The 21239-nt window shown below is 38.1% G+C and overlaps 1 protein-coding gene across 17 annotated transcripts in view; it reads right to left on the bottom strand.

The window, feature by feature from the left end:
* Window positions 1-1877: 1877 nt before the first annotated feature.
* The window catches only part of NRCAM (neuronal cell adhesion molecule), a 287278-nt gene continuing 267916 nt past the window's right edge, over window positions 1878-21239 (bottom strand). For all 17 annotated transcript variants that reach the window (XM_008071489.1, XM_008071493.1, XM_008071494.1 and 14 more), the window contains 3 exons: window positions 15534-15665; window positions 14317-14395; window positions 1878-4385 (listed from right to left, as the gene is read on the bottom strand). In XM_008071489.1, coding sequence (XP_008069680.1) covers window positions 4148-4385; window positions 14317-14395; window positions 15534-15665 — 449 coding nt within the window. In that variant the 3' untranslated portion in view covers window positions 1878-4147. The remainder of the gene's footprint in view (window positions 4386-14316; window positions 14396-15533; window positions 15666-21239) is intronic.

Raw genomic sequence — 21239 nt, 5'->3', positions numbered from 1 at the left:
CCCAGGCTAGAATGCAATGGCACAATCACAGCTCACCACAGCCTGCACCGCCTGGGCTCAGGAAATCCTTCCACCTCCGCCTCTTGAGTAGCTGGGACAACAGGCATGTGCCACCATGCCCAGCTAAGTTTTTGAGATTTTTTTTTTTTTGTAGAGATGAGGTCTGTTGCCTAGGCTGGTCTCAAACTCCTTGGCTCAAGCAATCCTCCCATCTCAGTCTCCCAAAGTGCTGGGTTACAGGGGTGAGCCACCTTGCGTGGCCTGTCATTTTCAAGTTGAAGAAACAGGCCTGGAGTGGCGGTAGATTAGGGGGTTGGTTTGTACATGGTCACACAGCCAGCTGATGGCAGAGCTGGAATGTGAACTCTCATCTCTTTCCAGTCCAGTGGCCTTTCCACCTCCACCTAGGAACTATTCATTTATTTAATTATAAATACTCTGTTAATATTTGCTCCCTCTCCTGCTTTTGTTTATAAAGTGAACAATAAGATCTGTCTGGGCTTTTTTTGTGTTGTACCATTACAAAACATCAAACCATGGGTGGCAGGCAAAAATAGCATGCTCTAGAGAAGGGGAGAAACCATTTTAAATACCCTTCCTCACTCCTACCGACTTACAGCAGTGACAGGGATGCCCAGGGAACCCAGGAGGCTCCGCTCTCCCCCACCCCGCCCCCCCGCGTGGGACACTATCAGACCCCCCTTCCCCCACAGACTCCCAGCTCCCATCAGTGAGTAGAAGGTTCAAAGCGACACATGCTTGCTCCCTGGAAGCAGTGAACTCGTCAAAGAGAGCTGCAAATCCCATTTCCCCTGTTACAGCAGGCAACCATTTTCGGCACGATCAGATCACAGTTTGATGATCAGAACTGGTTTGTACCGCGTACTGAAGCCGGTTTTCTAGCAGTCATGATTCTTTTGCACTGAATGGAGCTGGCGCGCCCTCTGGTGGAAATCTGGAGGAAACTCTCACGAGCGGGAGAGATTCACTCAGGTGAGAATTCTGTTCCCTGTGTTCCTCTTCCTTGCCTCCACAAGCCATTTCCCAAATCAGCCATTATAGGTAAACCAGGGCGGTTATAAATCATCTGAACAAGAAGGTTCATACCATCAACGGGCCAGTGTAGAACTGCATTTCGCCAGCCCCTTCTTGCTAAACAAAGTCCCAGGGCCTGATGTGGACTGAGCCTTGGACTGTGAATCTGGCCCCTAGGATGGAGGGGAGGGGAGGCCCCGAGGAGCTGTTCTGAAGTGAGTAACAGGCATGCCCTCCAGGGTAGAAACGCCAAGTTCGATACAGTGTTTTCGGGTTCACTTATATAACGTTGCCCATATTCCCATGGAGGGAGGGCAGCGCTGAGCCAGCCAGGAAGGTCTTGTGACATCAGGGAGCTGGTGAATAGGGGGCAGGTGGTGGATGGGCGCATGCCAGGCCTCGGCTGTTTGCAGAGCCAGGCAGGACTGAGATGATGAGAAGAATGAGGGCAGAGAAAAGGGAGAGTTCGAGCCACAAGTGGTACTTGTAAATGTTCAAACTGTTTTACCCAGCCAGAGAGTTAAGAAATCCAAGCTGCCTGTGGTTGGGGAGGGTGGAGGTCCAGGCAAGCAGAAGAGAGGGTCGTGACTGGCAGCAGGCACTGGCAACCAGGCTTTGGGGAAGGAAGCAACATCGATTTTCTCCAACCTTTTCTCAAAAGGCTGCTCATAGCTGGTCCTGCTTTTCATTAATATTTTTTGATATGCCCTATCTTATGGGCTTTGTTTTATATTTAGCTTTGTGTTTAATGTCTCTGCATAGGATAGCCTTTTGAAAGTAAAAATCAAAATTTTCACTATTTTAAAACATAAGGAAGCATATTTTTGAAAAATGTAAAAATCACAAAGAGATCAAGACCGTTTAATAGTTACTTTTTTTTGACGGAAATTCAGTCACATTTGCCCATACTGTTACATATACCATAACTTGGACATTCACACTCCACTAGGAACATGATAAATTACAAAAGAGAGAGGAACTTTTAAAATCACATTTAATTTTTAATACAAAATCTGTTGCACTATTGCAGAAGTGAACCCTTCATGCACAGATGAATTTAGCATCTACCAGTATGGAAGAAGAAATTGTGTTTTTATTGTTCTTCCAAAACATCAGCAGATTTAAAGTAACTTTTATCTTTGTGCTCTCTAATGCCAAGGCAAACCTGTTTTGTCTTTTTGTGTTTCCAACAGACAGGTTGATCTGTGAAAAGTGAATATAGAGACATGAATGTATTTAGGGCCATCTTTACTTGGGATTATTTCAAACTCTGCTTCATCCTACATATATCAAAGATGCCAGGTGAGTCGGCCTACCGTGCCCCATAGGCAAAGCTCTGAAGAGTTCATCTAGAAACCTCCTGTCAATACGTAGAAAAGTTCACTATTTCAATTTCACAGCAAAAAAGGGGGGAAAAAAACCCAAAAGATATTTAAAGTAGATGCCTTCCAATCCCATGCACTGCATTAATTAGCTTCCTTCTTATACAGTACAACATAAACATTGTTTGATGTTTATTTGTATGTAACACCTATAAGTATATAGCATCTACACTTTAAGTGTATTTACAAATTCAACAAAATATCTACATATAAAAAGCTTTACTTAAAATTAAACTTGATGCAAGTTATGAGAAACCAATTTATTGGCAAATGAAACTGAGCATTCCTTCAACCATAGGTTGTTATAGATTTTCATATTTGGAGTTAACCATTTGATAGATGTTTATGAATATGATAGAATATATATATATTTATTTTTTTAACTACAGATGTAATCCCTTTGACTGTTGGCCTATTAAGCACTTGTCAGATTTTTTTAGATTCTGAAATGTGTCCATAGCAATTGGCATACACATTGCTTACTGCTGAACACTTTGAAAGTTCATGTAAGTAGCATCTTAGAAAATAATGTATTACTATTGGCATGCTGTTGTATACTCTTAGTTTTGGAATAAGATTTTTTGAAAATTAATTTTCTAGCATGTTGACATCTTTCTTACTGAATGTAATATAAACTGTAAAGGACCACAGAATCCTTGTGTGTTCCAGTTGGTGACAAAGCTTTTCTTTATGCTTGTGAGAAAATGCTCTTTAAAATAAACCATCTTATTATTTTTATTTTCACATTTCCTTTTTTTTCTTTCAGCATGGCAGTTTTCATCAACCCTGCTTTTTAAAAGTTACTTTTAGACAATGACAGTAGTCTAGGATGCAGAATGGACCATGCCAGCTGATCTAGAATGCAGTATGTTATGGAATGCTTCATGTCTGAAGGCACTGTATGTGTCTTGCCCTGTGTTCTCTGGAATCCTTCTGAAACTTAACTTGAGTGATGTGTTTTTGATTCTTTCAGTATGGCATAAATGCCGAAATGCACTGCAATACGCATCGTTGATGCCTAAAAATAACTGAACATAGAAATGATGTGAAAAGTAGAACACTGTGCCGCCGTAATACCTGGAGAATTAAGAAGCTTATGAAGTAACAGGAGCCAAAAGCAGGTAATAGAGTCTCAGTAAGCATCGGCAAATGCGACTGTCATAATTAACTCATTTAGCAAGTATATACTGTACATACTGTTCCTAACAGTCTCCCAAAAAGACTAACGACAGCTAGACATAGAGTCACCAATTTCACAACAATGTCCACAAAGACATTGAAGTTCTAGAGAACACTACAGTAACACTCTTGACAATGAAAACGGAATTCATATTTAGGGGTTCAGCTGAGGATAGAATAAACAAAGTACCAAACCATGTTTTAATAACATACACGGGTGTGTCCTTTAAATGTGTAGCATTTTTCATGCATCATATCGAAATGTATCCTGAAGAGGAAATAACATGATCTGTTGTTGACGTTGCATTCTTTTTACCAGTTCTGAGGAAATAAAGAATACCCATTTTGAACAAAAAATTATGCACGTAGCATTCCAGTTCACTTGAACGTACCATTTGACCGAGTTATGTTTTTGCTAACTATTCTCATAATATTAACATAGAACAGAAAATACACTCTCTGCCCATATGTTCATAGTATGAGAAGGCTGACTAACAAGTGCTTAAGATAAACTTTCTAGAGAAATGAGACATTGGCAAGGAGCTCAAAAATTAAACGAAGGAATTCATGGCATTGACAGGAGAAGGTGCCTCTGAGCTTTCGTTTCCTTCAGCTGGTTCTTTCTCTTTCTTACCACTGTATTGTCCAATAAAGGAGCCATCCTCATTGAACTGGCCATTAACCCCCTCACCATAGTCAACTAGGCTGTCATCACTGTCTTCTTTTTTCACAGTCCTGTCTGAAGGAGTTCGACTTCCTTTTTTCAAAGGCTTGTGGTCTTCTGTGTCACTGGAAAAAAGAGAAGACAGTTTTGTCAAGACTGTCATGTGGGTAACATGCCTTGTTTTTAAAGATCATGCATGCAAATTATGAAAAAGCATTTGGAGTCCTGGGCTTCTCTAGCCAAATCTAACTGTCAGGTTGACTCCAATGACTAGGATGAGTTGGAATGAAAATCAGGAGCAGAAATGGTTGAATCATGAAGTCTTCGGTAGAGTGGACGGCTCCCGATTGCGCATGTTAATTTCAATGACAGATTCTGATTCCCGAGTTGAAAACAACCCAGAAACGATCAACAAGCATTAAACAAGGAAGAACTGAGAAAAGTTGAAATCATCACAATTTTGAATGCAACAGGGGACAAAAGCTTATGGCAAGTAGAGAAGTTAGTATGTTAAACTGCATAATATCTCTGATTCCATGTGAATGGAGCGTGATTTTGGTTAAGTGTGAAATATGGATTTCTTTTTTCTGAGCCAGAAGGAGAAGCAAAACCCTGCATTTCAAATAATTTTGTTATTGAGTGCAGGCCAGCTAGTAAACTTCAACCTTACCTTTCAAGGGACCTACAAATCCCATTAAAAGGATGCAGAAGAAACAAATGAAAATAGCCTAAGAAGAAAAGCAAAATCCTTATACTGATAGTACACAGTATTTTTTTGAGGGGGGGTAAGAATTTTAGTTAATGGGTAAAGATTTATTAATTTGGAAAGAGACACACTTTAGCTTAAAAGCACTACATTTGTACCATGAAAGGCACGCCAATATATTCTAAATAATGTGAATGATCCCAAACATGTAAAAAGCAAATACTTCCTATCTCATCTTAACCCCCAACTCCCTGTTTCCATGTGTGTTCTGCAGCCTATCCATGTCGAGTGGGAATCTGAGCAATATACTTTAATAAAATTTTATAGGTCTCTATTATTATTATCTGCTTATTTCTGGAACAACATTTCTAAGCAACATTTTTGGAAGCAGAAGAGTAATCATTATGTTTTAGAATATTTACCCATATGGTCATATAACTAAATATATACGTGGATCTATTTCTTAATAGGTAACATTTGGGGAAAAAACAGAAAAAAGGCAATAACAGGATCCAAAATATTTTTCTCTTTCAAGGACAAAAATGCAAGGCAAAATAGAAAATGTATACCATATCAGTAAAAATAAAAAGCCCAAACATAAAATAAAGATTGCCTTAGCTGTAGTATTCATCTAGTAATTTGTGCTAAAACTTTGCTGCTACCTCTGTTTCAGAGTGACATTCTTTTTTTCTAGCCAAGATACAAATATTTCAAGATGCACACATACTCTAGCTGTTTTGACAATAACTTTTACTAGCAGTTTCAATTTTTTCTCAAGCCTGGGGAATAATCCTAGCATAATAGGACACTGGTATCTGCTATTAAAAATTACCTATTTCAACAATACACAAGTTCTTGTTGCAACTTGAATAATTATATTGCAATCTGAATAAACTGTACTTCCACCAATGCTAATAAACAAGGAGGTATCACAGAACATTGGGTGGTCTGTGTTGGGGCATTTTGGAGGATATAACATTCAGTGTCCAACCTTGTTTTAAAAAATAGCTTATACAGCATCTTTGGGATGTAACCATTAACTTCTGGGTTTGCTCTAATACTTTCTATGAAATATAGCTCATGGCCGGGCTCAGTGGCTCAGTTTGTAATCCCATGCTTTGGGAGGCCAAGGTGAATGAATTGCCTGAGCCCGAGGGTTCAGGACCTGCCTGGGCAAAATGGCGAGACCTCATCTCTACAATAAATAAAAAAAATCAGCCCGACATGGTAGTGCACGCCTGTAGTTCCAGCTACTTGGCAGGCTGAGGTGGAAGGATCGCTGGAGCCCAGTGGGTCGAGGCTGCGGTGGCCGGGAACGGCCACTGCACTCCAGTCTGGGAGACAGAGTGAGGCTCCAACTCAAAAAAAAAGAAAAAGAAAAAGAAATATAGCTCATGACTTGGTGAGACAGTTAATTCCACTGAGGAGTTCAATAATGAGTAGAATTTTGTCACCTGTATTTAACTATTAGTCTTATTCTGCTTTGTAGAACTAATGTCCCAAGGAATATACTACAGGAAATCCTTATGTATGACATTTCTTCAGTCCAGTCATCCATTCACTCATCCCTTCCTCCCATAAATGTTTATTGAGTGCCTATTCTAAAACAAATATTCCTCTATGCGCTGGAGCTATATCAGCAAACAAAATAGACGAAAACTTTGACCGCATAGAGTTTATTTCTAGCAGAGGAAAACACAATTGACAATCAACATAATAAAAATAGTTATATATGTCAGAAGGTGATTAGTGCTGTGGAAAAGACAGCGCTGAGTAGAGAGGATGGAAGACATCAGGGAGGAGATGGAGAGTTGGCATTTAAATAGGATGTCCAGGAAGGTCTCATTAGGAAGCGACATCTGATCAACGACTTGAAGAGTTTGATTTAGCTGGGCTTGGTGGCTCAGCCTGTAATCCCGCGCCTTTGGGAGGCTGAGGTGAGTGGATTGCCTGAGCCCGCGGGTTCGAGACCCGCCTGGGCAGCGAGACCTCATCTCTACAATAAATCAAAAAAAATTCAGCCGGGCGTGGTAGCGCATGCCTGTAATTCCAGCTACTTGGAAGGCTGCAGCGGAAGGATCGCCGGAGCCCAGTAGGTCGAGGCTGCGGTGGCCGGGAGCGGCCACTGCACTCCAGTCTGGACGACAGAGTGAGACTCCAACTCAAAAAAAAAAAAAGAGTTGATTTAGTCAAGTGGATAGCTGGAGGAAGAGGGATTCCAGCAGGAGTAACCAGAACTTGATGTGGCTGGAACTGAAGGAAAGGGGTGGGGGTGTGGAACAGAGTGTGAGAGAGAGGGAGGGAGGGGGAAGAAGAAGGAGGGAGGGAGAGAGACAGATAATTAAGACTTCCTTTTTTCAAAGGCTTGTGGTCTTCTGTGTCACTGGAACAAAGAGAAGACAGTTTTGTCAAGACTGCCATGTGGGTAACACGCTTTGTTAAGAGAGGTGGCAGGACTAATCAGGGCCTTGTGGAACATTGTAAGGATGCTGCCTCTAACCCTGAGTGCAACAGGAAGTCTTGGAGTGTTTTCAAAGGATGAGTGACATAATCTGACTTATATTTTAAAAGCATTACTCTGTCATCAGTGTTGAGAATGGCCTACCCAGGGGGTAGGGGTTGGTAAACTATAGCAAAGTTGGGTCATGCCCTTTTATTACATATTATCTATGGCTGCTTTTGTACTTTAACAGCAGAACTGCAGAGTTGCAGCAGAGACCACATGGCCCATAAAGTCTAAAATGTTTAATTTGCCACCCCGTGTCCTAAAGAGTCAGGGAGACTATTGTGATAACCTAAGAGTGAGATGACAGCGACCTAGACCAGAGTAGAATATTGGAAGTGTTAGAAAATGCTCAGATTATGAACATATTTTGAAAGTAGAGATAATAGGATTTTCTGAGGGGTGGAATATTGAATAATAGAGAAAAAGATGATACCAATATTTTTTTTTTAAGTCAGAGTCTCACTGTGTCATCCAGACTGAGTGTAGTGGCATGCTCCTGGCCACCACAGCCTCGACCTGCTTGGCTCCGGTGATCCTTCCGCCTCAACCTTCCAAATAGCTGGAACTACAGGCATGCGCTACCACGCCTGGCTAATTTTTTATTTTACTGTAGAGATGAAGTCTTGCCAAGTTGCCCAGGTGGGTCTCGAACCCACGGGCTCAGGCAATCTACTCACCTCAGCCTCCCAAGGCACGGGCTTACAGGCTGATACCAAGATTTTTGGTTTGAGTAGCAAGAACCTGGGAAGAAACCTTACTTCAGAGTGGAGCATATTTCAGGTGGAAGATTAATGGTTCATTTTGGGACATGTTAAAGTTTAGATGTGTCAGGAGAACCATTCCTTTAATTTTTTAATGAGTTTGGCGATTCCTAAAAGATCTAAAATCGACCTTCCATATGACCCCACAATCCCCCTACTGGAAATATACCTGGAAGAACTCAAATCACTCTATAAAAAAGATACCTGCACATGTATGTTTATTGAAGCATTGTTAGCAGTAGCAAGAACATGGAACCAACCGTGCTACCCATCAAAAGAGGACTGGATTAAAAAACTGTGATACATATACATAGTGGAATATAACACAGCTATAAAGAAAAACAAAATCATGAACTTCACAGCAACCTGGATGGACTTAGAGTCTATAATATGAGTGATCTTTCACAGAAACAAAGAAAGAACTGAGTGTCATATGTTCTCACTCGTAAGTGGACCTTGAACAATTACTGTAATACTATAAGAAAAGGATCGGCAGTAGCAGGAAGCTGCTGGGGGATGGGGGAGGTGGGATTGACAGTAGTGGGAATGTGCTGGGAGAGGGGGCACACCTCATCAGCAAGGGTACCTGCATAATGAACATTTGTATACCTAACCCTGAATTGTGCCCCACATCTTTAAAATGAAAATAAAAGTAAATAAATGATAAAAAAGTATATGACAAAATTCAATACCCATTCATGATAAAAACTTTCATACATTAGTAACAGAAAGAACTTTCATTAACCCGATTAAGGGGGTCTCCAAGAAACCTAGAATAAACATCATTCTTGATGGTGAATGCTGAAAGCTTACTGTTCAAAATCAGTAGTAACAGTAGAGATTGCTGCTCTCTCCAGGTCCAATCAAAACTGCATTGGAAATACTGAGCAATTTGACAAGAAAAAAAGATAGGTGAAAGGAAGTTGTTGTTATTCATAACTGCCATTGTTGTGTATGTAAACAATCAAGAAGACTCTACAGGCAATTACTAAAATAAAGAGTTTTGGTAATGTTGCTTACGTTACTTTTGCATCAAGCAACATTACTAAGTTATTTTGTTAATTCAGTATTTGCCCATAGATTCATTTGGATTTTTACATACACAATTATAATAGTTATGCTGCATGACTAGCTAGGAAGAAGCTCTCTGGAAGCAGCCATTCATTCCAGCTTAATGGCTGCAGTGGAGGAGAGGAACACAGGCTGTGCTTTAAAGAAGAGAAGGCAGGAAGTGGGTGCTCCATCCACAAAGTCTTTCCAGGAAACAACATTCAAAGGCAGCAAGATGTTTTTAAGAGTGGTGTTTAATAGGTGGTGTGATGTAATATCACACTTTAATAATGGGAATCTGATTAAATGAGAAAACATACAAGTCATAAGCAGACTTATGTCTGCTTCTTCTAAGAAATACCTTGTGTAACACACACACACACACACACACACACACACACACACACACACACACACACAAACTTGCCAGATACAATGAGTGGCTACAAGGTTGTGTGACGCACCATATTAGTGCTTGCCTTTCTTTAAATTAAAGATGAATTTTATAATGGAAGCAGCAAATAAACTGCTTTTGACATTGTGCCAAGGAAAGTAGCGCTGTCAAGTTTAATTGTGAAAGAGTAGTTTCCCAAAAAAGAGAAATCAAGAAAGCTATAGAAGATGATTTAAAAGTCATACACATATTTAGCTACATAGTATTCAAAGCTTTACAAAACAAAAAATTCATACAAGTTTTTATGAGAATTTATAAGGAAAGGATGTATCAGATATTAATTCTTAGCTCAGAATGCCAAAGATTAAATGAATTTCAAAAGCAGTTATAATATAGTACATATAGTTACAAAATACATTCTTGATACATTCGTGAATTAAGATGGTTGCGCAGTGGGAAGAAATGTTCACACCACAATATCAAAGCCCAGCTCCTGTATTACATACTCTGGGAAAACTTCCTGTGTTGCCTTCCTACACTGCCTGCTTGGCTTTGGGTTCCCTCTTCCGCTCCCTCACTCAGCACTTTAGTTGTACCCTTTTCACACTCTGGTCATTGTTCTTTACTTCTCTGCATCATTCACTAGACTATAAATTCCCAATATGTGACCAAATTCCATTGGTTTTAATATCCCCAAGGCCTGATATACAGTAGGCACTCAATAAACACTGGTTGAATAAATTCATTGTAAAATAACAGTAGAGGAGACAGTGGACATTTAGACATTCTTCAGAAATCTAACAGTAAAAAAATGTCATTTCTTCTTAATTTTATGATGATTGACAAAGCATTGGGATATATTCTTTCCTTTCTCTGTGAATTGTGAATTTTAAAATTCACAAATTGAGACCAGGCTCAGTGGTTCAGCTTGTTATCCCAGCATTTTGGGAGGCCAAGGCAAGATTGAATTTTTAGGGAGTTCAATTGTTTTCAACAGCACTTGGTTCAGAGTTGTGCACACCCATTAAGTGCCTACTGAGTAAAATTCCGCAACAGTAGGTAAGTCTGTGATAATTCTGATTTTCCTGTAGTTATCACCCACCCTTGGCCAGGTCATGTTGCAGACAAACACTCTTTCCAACCCCCTCTCTAAAAGTCCATTATTCTGCTCCAAAACCAGTTTGTGTTTGTGAACAGAGTAAGTCTAAAGTATTTAACCAATGTGACACATCTTGGCAACATTCAAGCCTTATGGGCATGGGTTTGCATGCTTGCCACAAGGTCATGTTTGCATGAATGACAAGATTCCTGTGGCCAGAGCCACCAATGATGCAGCAAGTTATGAGTTCAAGTACCATGGGTGTATGGTTTATGACCTAGGTTCATTCTGGTTTCAAGAAGAATGGATCTAAAGGATAAAAACAAAATACTTACACTGTTGATTGCATTGTTTCTCTGATTTTTCTATATGCTAGTAAGGATGCAGATTCTACTGTCTGTATAATTAAAGAAACAAACAAAGCAAGCTGCAGGGTTCTGCCAGAGGATAACTGCTTGGGGGTGGGTGTTGGTACAGGGTTATAGCATATGAAAAAAAAAATCGCATTTGGCCACCATTGAAGTTCCATCCCTCTTTGCACTATGAAATATCATCTGGCTCAGAGCCAGCCATGAAGAAATGGTTTCATCTTCAGGTCGGAGAATGAGCAAATTATAAACAGAATTAATTCACATTTCAGCAATAGTCCTAATTTTGTGTGTGATCAGCATGATAATTTATTTTTGGAATGAAAGAAAATAAGAATCAATAAAAAATACAGAGCTCAAAACTTCAAGAAGGTGCAAAGCAGAGACAGGACCCTGGTGATTTAGAGAAGAGAATGATACTTAAATGTAATTTTTTAAAAAAAAAGATTCTATTATAAACAGTTGGAATCATTTTCATTAATTGTGACTTCTAAGATAATAAAGGTTTTCTGATGTATTTATAGAAAAGAAACCAAAGGGAAAAAATGCTGAGGTAGTGTCAGGAAATCAGAGGACAAAGCCACATCTAAAAAAAAAAAAAGGGTAGTTGGAAATGTGGAGGGGTAATTTCACTTGTGGGATTGTCTTTATGAACTTTTAGCTTCATTTAAAAAATCACATCACTCAGTTGTGTTTAGAACTGAAGACACCCATCAGAACCGTATTTCCTTTGGTACTTTCCAGATTAATGCCATTGCATGTATGACAAGTGTTTTTGTCTTCATATCAATTGTGTTTGCACTCAATAGGCCCAAAGGAAAAGTCTCTTTCCCCTGAAACCTCAAAGCTTAAACTAAAAACAGTCATTTGCAAATGCTTCCCAAACACAGCACATATGAACAAATAAAAGTAAACACAGTGATTACGAGGCCAGTAACCAAATACTTGCTATGTACTGCTCTGAAAACAAGATCATATTACTCTTAGTAGACAGCTCATAGGAGAGCACAGAAACCATGAATTATGGATGAGCAGCTGAATTAAAAGTAAAAAGATCAGTCTTTTAATTACAAGCTAGTTCATAAAAATCAGCCCTGATTTTAGTCCAGATTTAATGGAGTGGATAGCATAACTACCTGGAGCAAGGTGAATGACTTTGGATCATGGTTTCACATTGCTAAAATAGCAAGTTGATATTTGAGACCCATGTGGTGAGCAGTGCATTGCCAGATTCATTCAAGCATGGTCATGTTGAATCCGTTACCATGTGAAGAATAAGTTTAAAGTGTAATGGTTTATTTTCAATTTATGCAACTATATATATTTTTCAGGCTCTATTAAAGATTTAGCTTCATCACAATAAGTAAGGGAGGGTATACATTTCCTGTGTAGAATTATAGCCATAAGAACTCTAAAAATAAGAAGTTACTTAGTGTCAGCTCACCAGTTTTATAGAAGAAACATGTAGAAGAGTGAACTACATCAGGGAAGATTTCTATTCATTCAGTGTAAGACACAGATGCCCTAGGCTGTGGGCTTTTGTGGGTTGCTTTAACGCGTTATGAAAACCTTTTAGGTGGACTGGATGTGGGTGCTGCATGAGGTTTTCATACACTTTTAGCCCCAGAACTAACTTTTGACATCAAGACAATCCTTACTAGGCATTTTTCTGTATCATGAGATATGGAAATTCTGAGCATTTGTAGAAACCATAGTTACACCTCTTGAAGAGAAGATTAGACATTAAAAACATAGGTGCTGAGAAATAAAGGCAAAACACTTGTCTCTGCATGGAAACTTGTATGAAAACAATTTTACTGAAAATATATGTTTTTTCTCAGTTTTATATTTCTCATCCTTGACATTATTTCACATGAACATATGATATCCCATGGTATTGACATGATATTGACATGGAAAAAACAAAAATGAGCTTTAGAGACAAGTAAAACAACACAAATATCTTATCTACAAAGTCGCCTGGCAGTCACAATAGTGAAGTATTTTATTTTATCTAAAAGCCCTTTCATCTGGCAAAAAAAGTCTCAATATGGGTTGAGTGCATATTTAAAAGATTACATTTTATATAAGCAAGAGACTTATAAAAAGAAAGGAAAAAAAAAACAAAGAAAAAAGGGTGTTTTATAAATAAAAGTGTACTTTTAGAATGCCAGAATCCCAATCTTTTACTTAAATAAATATATTTTGTTTCTGTTTTTAAACATATCTAAAATAATAATTTCTTTTTCTGTGGAAGTATCTATTACATCTAGGCAAAAATATCTGTGTTTAAAAAGGAGATTTTTAAAAACTTCAGCAAATAGGTTATGTTAAATTTTTTTCTTGATGACAGAGTCAAGCCAAGAATGTATACAAATTCTGTGAGTTAACACACTGCCTAGAGGACTATGATAGTTCTTAATAATCAAGAGCTTCGAAAACAATCTAATCATCATGTAACAGGCAAGGGTATAGGGATTATTTAAGAAAAACTAGCTTCAAATCTGAGAGTAAAAAGTTTTATAAAACACTGGGTTTATAAAAGCATGTTTGGAAAATGACAACACAGACTTTGTAGGGGCTTTAATGTTGTGTTAACACTCATTGGAACACCCTGGTTTTTCTTGATTGACCAATACGGCACAGGCCTCTGGAAAATATGACAGAGTGGAAGACATTGTCTCCAAACCTAGGACTACAGTGGAAATTTTTTTTTTTTTTTTTGAGTTGGAGTCTCACTCAGTCACCCAGACTGGAGTGCAGTGGCCGCTCCCGGCCACCGCAGCCTCGACCTGCTGGGCTCTGGCAATCCTTTCGCCTCAGCCTTCCAAGTAGCCGGAATTACAGGCATGCGCTACCATGCCCGGCTGATTTTTGATTTATTGTAGAGATGAGGTCTCGCTGCCCAGGCGGGTCTCGAACCCACGGGCTCAGGCGATCCACTCACCTCAGCCTCCCAAAGGTGCGGGATTACAGGCTGAGCCACTGAGCCCGGCTTGGAAATATGTTTTTTTTTAATGAAAAGAGAACTTTTAACCTTGAGGGAAGTGTTTTGAAATGTGTATTTGAGGAAAACAGGAAATACTAGGCGGAGCCCGATGCTAGCTGAGTCCCATTCTTGGGACCATGTTTGTGCTGGCGGAGAAGATAAGTGGCAGGAGCAGAGGCTCACCTGTATTCTCCAAACGTCCCGTCATCTTCCTTCATAGGCTGGATTTCAGGATCAGCATGTGCATCTTCCTTTTCTTTAACTAAAAATTTCAAAACGATAATGGTTACCAGGTTGAAGGGTAGTGGGGAGGAAGGGGTAAAGTGAGATGGCTAACAGGTACAACAAAGATATAGTTAGACAGCACTACAGGGTGACTATAGTCAACAATATTTAATTGTATATTTAAAAATAACTAAAAAAATGGAATTAGAATGTTCCTAACACAAAGAAATGACACACGCTTGAGGTGATGCATACCCCAACTACTCTGATTCGATCATTACATATTGTATGTTTGTATCAAAACATCACACGTACCCCTTATATGTACAATTATTATGTATCCATCATAACTGTAAATTAACTTTTTTGACATTTCAAAATGACATTATTATCCATTGATCCTGTGGCTCCTTACTCAAAGTTTATAAGAACATACTCTTTGAGATATACAGCAGTGAAAAATAATTCTATACATAGGTAGATGCTGTATAACCATATTATGCAGTCATGCATCTGTTTCAATGTTTCAGTCATTTCGAGGAAACATTTGTTAACACATAAAGTTGACTTTAGTCTCCTACTCACCAGGGAAGGATTGACTTGTAAGTGTCTAAGACCCCCTTCTACTTTACCAATCTATTTATATCAGCTATATTAATGGCTACAAGTTGTTTTTGTAAGTCTATTCTTTTGCAGGATTTTTTTTCTTGTAACTAATGGGAAAATGGTCCGGTAAAGAAAATATAAATTCAGTGGACACAGTCAATTAAATAAACCACTAGCCTTATAGGGAAAGCAAGTTACATATCTCAGTATTAAGACTCAGTTAATACATTACTTCCTCTTGAAAACTTTGTGCACCTTCCTCTTACCCTGCCCTTGCCAATTGGTTTCAGGTGCTGCTTCACCATCTCTAATATATGCAGAACCTAAGAAAGAAGACTCACTAATGTCTTCAGAGAACAGATTGATTTATTCCTCCAAATGCCTTATGATCCATGATAATGTTGAGGCTGTCACTACATTAAAAGTATAGAGAATCGTTTGAACCAGAAGTCCAAGTGTTTGGCTCTGGGAAGCTATGTGGTTGCCCTCTACATGATTACCTTCATGATTGCTTTTTAGTTTAGTGGGTATAGCAGCATTATAAAGCAATTTTAATCTTTCTTTCTTACCTGGATATTTACCACCCTTGTTTCTTCTGATGAAGCAAACAATCAGCAAAATTAAGATAAGGAGAGCCACAGCACACATGAGACCAATAAACCAGCCCTGAGTCGCAATATCCACCTGCCGGCTTGCCATCGCTGGAAAACAAATCAATAGTGTTGGTGGAAGTGAGCTAAGGAGAAGATGGGAACTGCTGTAGTCTCGTTATAAAACATTGCCTTATTACACGAGCTTATATACATTTTACATGTGGCTCCAAATTGGAATCTGTCAGTTATTAATCAGGAATTATAAAAATACTTAACTTTGAAAAGAATTTTCATTAATTAAAAAATTCAAATAGAGAAATCTGAATGCTAACGGTACTAAATGCTAACAAACTCCACTGAACATTGTGTTCACAGTTGTTTTCACTATATATTCTCAATAGAAACATATTCTCAAACCAATTGCAAAATTTACTGTTTATAGGATAAACTGTACGTGAAGTACAATGATAAGAATATAAAACTGAGTCTTAAACAGAACAGAATGTACACATCTAATGGAGTATTTTTCCTTCAAAGGAACCATTTTTAGAGACTAAAATGTTATTGCAAGTCTATTGCCATTTTCAAAATGATTTAGGAATCTGTTCAAAAGGGAAATGGTCCACATTTCCCCAAAAGGGAAATCTGTCCACATAAGAAAACCAGCCTTATTATTTTATATAGCATCTCAATTTGCACCCAAAATATTGCTTAGATTTGTTATTCATTCTATTCATAAGAATTGTTTCTGAATTAAAATTTCTGAAGAACCAAGTCCACCTTCATAGGATCAACATTTGTTATTTCTTTGGAATATAGAGGCTTTGAAATATATCTTGATCAGTGGAATCATTATTGGATTAAGTAACTAATTTGAAGAGAAAATACTCATTCACATGTATACATATTCACTCAGTTTTCATGTCTTCTATTTGGGCAAATAAATTTGAAGCCTTTATTTAATCAGTCATAATTTGCAAAAAATTCCTAGATAAGCCACAGAATAACTAGTATTTCCAATATTATTTAAACGTGTCAATCATATGGGACAAAGTGCAGCATCAATGGCTATTCAGACATGCCCATGCGGATTTGCTTAAATAAATTGGTATGAATCCTTTCTAAAAGGCCTTTAGTTTTTCTCTTTTGACCATAATCAAGGTAAAAGGCTTTCTTTTGACTCTATAAGCATGCCTGTATTGTGATTTTAATTTGACTGAATTTTTTCTGAATATGTTTCACATAGTTGAGTTAGGTGGGTGTGATCTCTGGATGCAGAAATAAGCATGGCTATACGTGATCTCTGGATGTAAAAATAAGCATGGCTATACATATCCCAGGTTCTGCTGTATGTTGCAAAAACAGCATCTCATTGTCTCTTTTTCTCCACACAAAGTATAGGAAACACTTAAAATCAAGTGTGAAGAGAAATGCAAACAATGTATGGAAGTATGTTGAAGAAATAAAATGAGAAACAGAAATACATTATCTGGAATGCAAGTCAAAGGCCAGTAGCTTTCCCCCAATTGACTCTTGTGACTCATCAGTTAAAGAGGTTTTGAACTATATCACAACCACATACAAGTGAGTCACCAGTAGAGGCAGTTTCCTCTTTTTATAAACATAACTATAGTCATGATGATGATGAGGATAATGATGAAGACAATAGTAATAACAATGACAGCGGACATTTTTGGACCCTGATTATAGCGAGGAACTGCGCGGAGGACATAATCTCATTAAATCTTACAACAATCCTCTGAGGTAGGCATTAGGAATAAACACATGTCCAGAGAGGGTAAAGAACTTGCCCAAGAGTTTGGAATCTGACTCCTGTCTGTCTGACTCCACAGAACATGCCATCATGTTCTCCTGCTATAATGCATTCCTGAAAACATGTCCAGACAGCCAATCTGCAAGCAAATCTGGAAAAAAAAAAATGCCATAGGGACTTTCCTTTCTGAGACGGGTAAAAATGTTTAAATAGCCACCACTACATTCATTTTGGCAATATAGTTCTGTGAATTCACATGTGGTCTTTGTGTGCTTTTTCTTCAAAAAGGAACCCCAAACCAAGTGGCTTAAGTCTCTTGAGCATTTGAGGTTGGAGAGTCCTAGTTTTTAGTATGTTTGCTGATTTATAATCTTGTGGTGAGTAGTTTCAGCATTTACATTTTTCATCTAATTCAACACAACTGATGAGGTAGAAATAAGGTGCTCAAATACTAGCAAGACCTTGCCCAGGAAAAATGGCGGCTGCCAAGATTGAACTGCTAGCTTGCAGCTTGCTGCTATGCAACCGTGTAAAAACTGGACATGTTTCTTTATCCAAACTGGCTTTGCGTTTTTGCCTCTGTGTCTAAAGAAAAAATGATCAAATATTTCACTGCCCCACTATTTAAGGTTGGCCAGGCACAATATGGTAATAGGTACACGTGTGCATGCACACACATACAAGAGCATCAGAAGTTGATAAAAACAAAACAAAACAAAACAAAAAACAGAAATCATGTAAATGGAAATAACAAATTCTCTTGACTTTCCATCCACATGAGAAAATATCTAAATCCCAGTATGACTATAAGAGGCTTCAAGCCTTCTTAGGACAGCCCCAAATCATTTGAACTGGAACATATAAACCAGAGTCATAATCAAATGGCATAACACATATACACATACAGACACAGACACACAGAATGAAATTGAAGGAACTTTTCCTTTTAAAATCCATGTTTTGATAGGTAGATATTAGTTAGGGTGGGTAGGAGAGCAAAAATAATATTTACTTTATCTGAATTTTTTAACAATAAAATTATAAGTTAAAAATATACGTAAGTATATTTATGTATTACTTGAGTAATCCATAAAATAATAAATTAAACACAAAGGATGTGAAAATAAGGCAGAGAAATGAAATCTGTATTATTTCCTAGGAGTTATTTTTATTTTTATTTTTTTATTTTTGAGTCAGGGTTTCACCTTGTTGCCTAAGCTATACTGCAGTGTCATGATCATGGGTCATGGCAGCCTCAAACCTCCTGGGCTCAGGCGATCATTCTGCCTCAGCCTTCTGAGTCACTGGGACTATGTGTGTGCACCACCACACCCAGCTAATTGTTTTTATTTTTTGTAGAGACAAGATCTCACTATGTTGCTGAGGTTAGTCTCAAACTTCTAGGCTAAGCAGTCCTCCCATTTTGGCCTCCCAGAGTGCTAGGATTATAGGCATGAACCACTGCACCCAGCCCCTAGACAACAGTCTTCTGCTATCACATTGCTGCTTGTATGTATCATGGATAACCTGTGCTCTGTGCTTGAGCATTTGGAATCACAGAATTAACAGGACAGGGAGAGGATGAGAGAATAGGTTGTTTGTTCTATACCACTTATAAGGAATCCACTAAGTATAAAATAACGTGTTCAGTTAAAATAGTTAGAAATGTTTAGGAAGGGCGAAAAAATTGACCTTAGTCAAAGTTTGAAGACAGTTGACAAAACAATGCTGTTGAGCCTAGTAAAAACAAATCTGCTTTAAATCCTAGGAGAGACTAGTAATGGAGGAACACAAGGGAGGAAGGAAGGAAAGGTGGGTGGCGTTAATGAGAGGTCCTATCAGCTCATACCTGGTCATACCAGCTAGCTTGGTATTAATAAGAGGTCATACCAGGAGTATGGAGAAAAAAGTACAGCCTAGTCTTGTTTCACTTGTTTTTCAGTTTGTGTCATAGGAAAAAATTAAAAATATACTTTAAAAATCCAGACTATAAAAGGCAGAGACGGTGTCATGGTAAGAAGGTTCATGAAACAAGTGGAGATCAAAGTTGAGTCTAAATTCCTGGAATGAGCAGAACTCAGGGAAAGAGAAGCAACTCATGAATGCAGAGTTTAAAAATTAGCCAAATGGTTTGCTTTTGTGCCAAGTACTGACATTCTTACACTTCAGATTCTAGCATGGAGGAGAGGAGGAGTAAGAGCAGTAGAAGATAATGCTTTCACACCAGAGCTAATCCGGCAGGCCTAAAGGATAGAGCACTATACGCTGGGAGAAGGGAGCTGGAGCAATGGAGAATCACAGTATTTTAGAATGCTGACAGCAGTTGCTCTTAGAGGTGATGTTAACTAAGGTCACTAGGGTTCAGCCAACATTTATTCTTTTTAATAGTTACCTTTATATGTCAAAAAGTGTCAATAACTGGTGTGGACTTATCCTGTCTCTCCAACACTGACACACAAGAATGGTCTACCTATCACAATTATTCACCTTGAACAATCTGGCAGTTGCTGCTGGAATTGTAGGCATCATGCTGCTGAATAAAAAACAATTCTCTAAAGGGTGTCCTGTGAAAGGACAAGAAATGCTACAACTTGATTTAGAGAGTGACTCTAACTCACCTAAAATCCAGCTCACCTACAAGTCAGCCTGGAAGAAGTGGAGCCTTTAAGAGTCCAGAATCACTGACTAGATGTACCAAGTGCTAACTGAAGCCATCAGAGTTGAGACAACCTGTTCTCCTTGGTGCATGGGTCTCTGTGGCTTTGCACAGCGGATACAGCAAGAGTCTTTCTTCCAGGTCAGAGGGCTGAGCTTAGAATCCCATCTCTACCATGTTCCAGCTGGGTGATCTGGCAGGCCCTCCACCTCTCTGAGTATTGTCATGAGGTGCGCGTGGTAAAACCAGTGCCTACTTCATAGGATGTTGTAAGGTCTGAGTTAGAAAGCCATCTACCTGATATACACTAGAGCTGACTAAGTGCTTGTACTGTTACTATTATTCACATTCTAGGCTGTATAGGAACAGAATATCTACTTGAGTTTTTAGCATTTTGAAATTAAAAATGATCAATAACAACAAACAAAAACCTTGCCAACTAGCTGTGGATTAGATATTCCCCTTTTAAGTTTAATATAGTGCTTTTCTATATAAATGGACATGAAAAACAGAAAACAGAAAAAAGAAAAAATGTCTTTTTTCTTAAAACATTATGATTTTTAGCAAATGCGTATTGTAAAAATATAGATCAATAAGTTATTGAGTATTATCTTTGGTTTATTTCCTTTTTAAAACCACTTGTGATTGTATATTTTCTACATTATAAGAAATGACTTTAAAAATCATAATGCTTTGTTAATGAAAGACACAAAAAGCACATTTGTCTATGAGTTCTATAGGATCTGGAATATTTCCGCAAGAACACATAAAGTGACTGAAAATAGCATGGATGTATGAATCACAAAGTGAACACATACCACACAACCCTTGTTTAAATTTAAGTAATCAGGGATTATTTTGCAAACAAATGAATGTTCTTGTATTTTACATGAACAATTTTCTTTACTTTAGAAAATTTACTTTTTACATGTGTATTTTGATAATGTTCACAAAAGTAAATATATACAGGCAGTCAAATTTGGTGTGATAAAAAGGTAGCATATAAACGGTACAATTTCTTGTTTCATACAAATTTGATAATATTTATATCAGTTGTTTAACCAAATTACAGGGTTCTGCTGAGTTGTAGTTCGTTTTGACATAAAGAGTTGTGACTTTCTTATAAGTTATTTCAACTTCAAAGGCATTTTAAAAATTTCAGTTTGACTCTGAGGGCAAGTGTAATCATGTAAGTGACATGGAAAATTGAATTATCTAAATAATATAAGTTAAAAATAACATTTAATTCTGT

Source organism: Carlito syrichta, unplaced genomic scaffold, assembly GCF_000164805.1.
Source record: "Carlito syrichta isolate Samal-C Ts95f unplaced genomic scaffold, Tarsius_syrichta-2.0.1 Scaffold314339, whole genome shotgun sequence".
Taxonomy (NCBI): domain Eukaryota; kingdom Metazoa; phylum Chordata; class Mammalia; order Primates; family Tarsiidae; genus Carlito; species Carlito syrichta.
The sequence above is the reverse complement of the archived record's forward strand: the minus strand, read 5'-3'. Positions and strand labels throughout refer to the sequence as shown.